Raw genomic sequence first — 5,430 nt, 5'->3', positions numbered from 1 at the left:
TTCATCAGTATTAAAGATTCAAATTTTTGAAACATAAAAGCAAAAGAAAATAATTGGAATTTGAATATTTTAAAATGAAGATGCAACCAAGAATCTTCAACCCTTCTTCCGCGTTATTGTTCACTACCACTGGGATGCGTACGTCACCGCGTTTGAGGTTTTTATAATTACCCATCGTAGGGTTCGAGAGATGAGGTCGATGTGGGACATTCTTATTATTTGAAGTGGTCAATAATTCAATCAGGATATTCATGGATAACTCTTTCACCACTTTTTTTATTTTTTTTCTCCTTCTCTCATGATTCATTATTCTACCAGATATGATAAAATCATAATCTGAATTGTGAGGGCTCCACAATGTAGAAAACTTACATGTGTTTGAGCAGTCAAATCAACCTCTTTTTCCTTCTCTTTTCTCACCCTTAAAACCCCCTTTCCTCTCACCTTCTTTGTTAAGAAAGCCTCCTTTTTTTCCTATTTGATTCACACTTTCACACTCTCTATCACCAATCCCTTATATCCCCCTCCACTCACCACAACATAACTCGCCACTTCACCAACAAATTTTCACTCAATTTCCCACTGTTTCTAACTTTTTCTGAATGATTGCTCCATTTGGCATCCTTTCTAGATATAGCTTCCTCCCCCCACACATTCTCTTTCAAAGCTTTTAGTTTCTTGCTATTGCTTCTTCTCAAGAAATGGAAGAGAGTGCAAAGTGTGAACAAGTTAGTGTCATTGATGAGTTGCTGCTAGGGAAGGAGCTAACAAAGAAGCTTTGTGACCAACTATCCTCATCTTCATCATCCTCTTCCTCTTGTGACACAAATGAAGTGTTGATTGAGAAAATCATTTCCACCATGGAGAAGGCACTTGCCAAGGTGAATTGTATGGCTAATGTAGGAGAAAATAAGGCCATGATGGATTCTCATTGCTCTTTCACAAATGGTAGTCCCAAAAGTGAGGTCGTGGAGCCTGAGGTTGAGCACAAACATGTTTCTAAGAAAAGGTAATGTCAAAAGTGCTTTTTGCAAATTATTGTTTCTTTTGGAGATGGGGTGAAAAGGTTCATGGTCTGATTTCAAAAGGGTGTTCTTTGAATCTGTGGAATGCAGAAAGACCATGCCAAGACGGAGAGAGCAAGTGAAGGTGTGCTTGGGAACAGAAGGAAATAAAGAAGATGGCTATAACTGGAGAAAATATGGGCAGAAAGACATTCTTGGAGCCAAGTTTCCAAGGTAAATATTTGTTGTTTTTTTCTTCAAACATGCATTCTTTTTTACCATAATTAAAATTTGCATAATTTGTGATTTGAACTTGACATGTTGTTAGCCAATGGAGGAAATAAAAAAATAAACAAATTTGTAACCTTTTTCACTTTACAGCCACATAATGCATAGGACAAGGTGCTTTTAAAAAGACAACAAAAACTTACCCAAAGGACAATATTAGCTAGATTGAATTCACTACAATAGCAGCTTTTTAATAAATGCAGTTTTTTATGGCAGAGGCTTCACCATGTGTGGTGCAAGAAACTATTCATTCAGACATTAGAAAAATCTGACAATCTTGCAAGTTGCAAGCTACTAGTTTTATGATGGTCTTAAAAACTTGGCAGGTCATGTACTTTTTCTTAAGCATTAAAAAAAAAGTACTCATATTTGAATTCACAATTGTACAATAGGGGGAAGATAAAAAAATATGGCCTGAACACCCTTTCTTGGTATAAACTAAAAGTTTAAGGCTTTTACCACAAAACCAGTTCAAAATAGTTAGTTTTGGTGTTCCTGTAGCATCAGCATGCAAAAAAGTTCACTGTGTCATGCTAATTCTTCCATTTACTGAAGTGTTTTTTACATTAAAGGTCGTGTTTTTCTGACAAACTGGTTTTTGTTGCAGGGGATATTTCAGATGCACATATAGGAACATACAAGGATGTCTGGCCACTAAGCAAGTGCAAAAGTCAGATGAAGATCCAATGATATACGAGATAACATACATAGGAAGACACACATGCACCCAAGCAGCAACAGTGGTGCCCCCATCAAAAACCAAGGTGAGAATCCAAGAAAACCAGCACCAAAACAATGAAAAGAATCAACCGCAAGAGAAAATAGAGCAACCCCCAGAGACAATTTTCTCCTTTGGACCACAAGGTGAAGTTAAAGTAGAGGACTTGGACTTGGATTTGGACCACAAGCACCAAATTTTCCCATCATTTTGCTTCTCTTCTCCATCAATAGGGTCTGAAAACGAGGAAACCAACAACATATTCTCGTACTCCATGATTGAGAACAACTTGGTGGAAAACTTCTCTCCTTCATTCATGTCTCCAACAACTTCAGAATCAGACATGTTCTGCCACTGGGAGAGCACTGGACTTGGCCAAAACGTGCATAACTCATCTTCAGATATCACTGATATAGTTTCCACGCCAACTTCAGTCACCTATTCACCAATAATGGACCTTGATTTCTTCCTTGATAAGATCGATTTCGACATAGATTTCCCTATGAACACCAGAGAACTTTGCATTTGATCACATGTCTCTCAAGTTAACAGCATATATAATTTATATGCGGATTAACAGCGAGCTTTGTAGATCCTAACTAGCATCATAACCGAGGGAAGAAGACAGTAAATTTTCCCTCTCATGCTGGTTAAGAAGAATTTTCGTGTACAATGTGAAAATAATTTGCAGGTTGTAGCTATAGTCTTTTGTTGTTTTGTTTCTCTCTTCAGTGGTTGCATGATCAAGTATCTTCTTCTGGTTCATACAGCGAAAATTTGTTAAAATAAATGAATATTTACCTTGAAACATAGGCTGATTATTTTATTGAAAAGGAAAGCACAAAGTGCAGTGGTTCAATAAAACAGTGAAATAGAATATCAACACTCAATCTATTCTATCAGCCGTTTGCCTTCTTCCACTAATGCTCTGCAATTCACCTGTACCAATGGATATTACAGCCAGTATTAGAATGGGTAAAAGAAGAATGATCAGGGTTTCAGGAAAGGAAAAGAATAGCAGAGAGACAAGGCAGAGGGGAGCAACACCTGGACTGTCTTTCCCACGTAATCCTTTAGCCGTATATTCTCTTTTCTTGGCCTAGTGCCTTTCCTGATTTTCCTCTCACCTGGATCAGCAGCCACGTGTCCACCCTTTCTAACAACATTTGACACTAATTTCCCTTCTTTCTTGACACCTGTTACATTGCCCTTCTCATCGAGACAAACCTTGTCCTCAAGGTTGAACAGAGGATAAGAATCAACAATGTCCTGAAAATCTTCCCACGTAGCATCCATGGCATCAGTGTGTTCCCATTGAATCAATACTTGTGAAACTTCGTTGTTAATTCTTTTTATAATTCTGACGTCCCACACTTTAACAGGATTGAGGAGTGGACCCATCTCTGTTGATGTAAGAGGTAAGGGAACATAAGGCTGCGAAATCACTCCTTGAAATGGTTTAAGTAGTGCCACATGAAAAACCGGGTGAATCCTTGCTGATTCTGGTAATTGCAACTTATATGCAACCGTGCCAATCTTCGCCAACACTGGAAAAGGTCCAAAATATCGCATTCCTAATTTTTGATGCTTTCTTAAGGTAACAGAATGTTGCCTATAAGGTTGAAGTTTCACCAAAACCAAATCTCCTTCTTTAAACTGCAAATCCCTCCTCTTTCTATCCGCCTGCATTTTCATATAGTGTTGAGCTTTCAATAAATTTGCTTTCAGTTGGGATAATAATTGATCTCTTTGCTTCAAAGAGTCTCGTAACTGACTAGGATCTCGACCATCTTCTATGTATGGACTTATGGATGGTGGAAGCCTGCCAAAAACAGCTTGGAATGGTGTCATTCCTAAACTTTGATGATGAGAAGAGTTATACCAAAACTGAGCCCAGGGAAGCATTGAAACCCACAACTTGGGTTGCTAAAAAACAAAGCAGCGTAAGTACATTTCCAGCGTTTTATTGAGGTTCTTAGTCTGGCCATCTGACTGTGGGTGGTAAGATGAGCTCATAGCTAAAGTTGTGCCTTGAGCCTTGAATAATTGCTGCCAGAAGGAACTTATAAAAACTCTGTCTCGATCTGATACTATGGTCTTGGGAAACCCATGTATTTTGACAATGTTGTTAATGAAAACTTCTGCAACGAGTTTGCTGTTAAAATCAGCTTTCATAGGGATGAAATATCCAAATTTTGAGAGTCTATCCACTACCACCAATATCGTGGAAAACCCTTGTGATGCCGGTAATTGGACAATGAAATCCATGGCTATATCTTTCCAAATTTGTTGTGGAATTGGCAGTGGTTGAAGCAACCCCGCAGGGAGGACATGATCTACTTTAGCTTGTTGACAGATGGAACATTCTCTCACAAATTTAGTAATATCGTTGCGCATGCCCTTCCAAAAGAATTGTGCTGCAATTCGAGCTACTATTTTATTAATTCCAGCGTGTCCTCCAATTTTGGAAGCATGAAATTCCTGTATGATTTGCTTTAGCAGAGCTGCATCTTTAGGCAAAACAATTTTACCTTTGAAAATCAATAACCCATTATGAGCAATGTAGTCTGCGAAAAGCGGTTTCCCTTGCACACAACTTTGATAAATTTTCCTCATTTCAGAATCTGCTTGAGTCATATCAATCACTTGGTTCGGCCAAGCATGAATGGGTCCCGAAACAGCCATAAAAAAAGTCCTGGATAACGCATCTGCTGGAATGTTTTCTTTCCCGGGCTTGTATTGAATAGTGAAATCATATCCTAAGAACTTAGGAAGCCATTGTTGTTGCTCTGGGGTTTGTAACCTCTGCTCCAATAATTCTTTTAAACTTTTCTGATCCGTTTTAATGATGAACTTATGGCCAAGAAGATAGTGTCTGAACTTAGCCATCGCTTCCGTAATGGCATAAAATTCTCGAGCATAAGCAGATTGCTTCTGCATTCTACATGATAACTTCTTGGAAAAATAGGCAATAGGATGCATGTTCTGACTCAACACAGCGCCTATTCCACTGCCAGAGGCATCGGTTTCCAAGACAAATGGTTCTTTAAAATTAGGCATTGTCAAAACTGGTGCAAAAGTCATAGCCTGTTTCAGGGTTTCAAAAGCCTGAGTAGCAGACGGGCTCCATACAAAAGAATCCTTCTTTAACAAGTCAGTTAATGGAGCTGCAATTGTGGCATAAGACTTAATAAAACGTCTGTAATACCCTGTAAGTCCCAAAAACCCTCTCATCTGTTTTAAATTGGTTGGAATAGGCCACCTTTGAATAGCCTCCAACTTCATTTCATCCATAGCTATGCCCGAGCCCGACAATGTGTGTCCCAAGTAATCAATTTGTTGAAGACCGAAGCAACACTTAGAGAATCGTGCAAATAACTGGTGCTGTTTCAAGATATTCAAAACCACTTCCAGGTGCTG

General features: G+C 38.7%; 1 protein-coding gene across 1 annotated transcript; it reads left to right on the top strand.

Moving 5' to 3' along the window:
- Positions 1-261: 261 nt before the first annotated feature.
- On the top strand, positions 262-2,727 carry LOC114167053 (putative WRKY transcription factor 46). The gene is made up of 3 exons (XM_028051976.2): positions 262-1,009; positions 1,116-1,238; positions 1,900-2,727. Exons 1-3 carry the CDS (start codon positions 702-704, stop codon positions 2,537-2,539), a joined length of 1,071 nt encoding a protein of 356 aa, XP_027907777.1. The 5' UTR covers positions 262-701; the 3' UTR covers positions 2,540-2,727.
- The last annotated feature ends 2,703 nt before the right edge of the window (positions 2,728-5,430 follow it).

The sequence above is a fragment of the Vigna unguiculata genome, chromosome 10 (genome assembly GCF_037176805.1).
Source record: "Vigna unguiculata cultivar grain cowpea cultivar isolate G323 ecotype 2 chromosome 10, ASM3717680v1, whole genome shotgun sequence".
NCBI lineage: Eukaryota > Viridiplantae > Streptophyta > Magnoliopsida > Fabales > Fabaceae > Vigna > Vigna unguiculata.
Note: the sequence above shows the minus strand (reverse complement) of the source record. Positions and strands in the feature narration are given on the sequence as shown.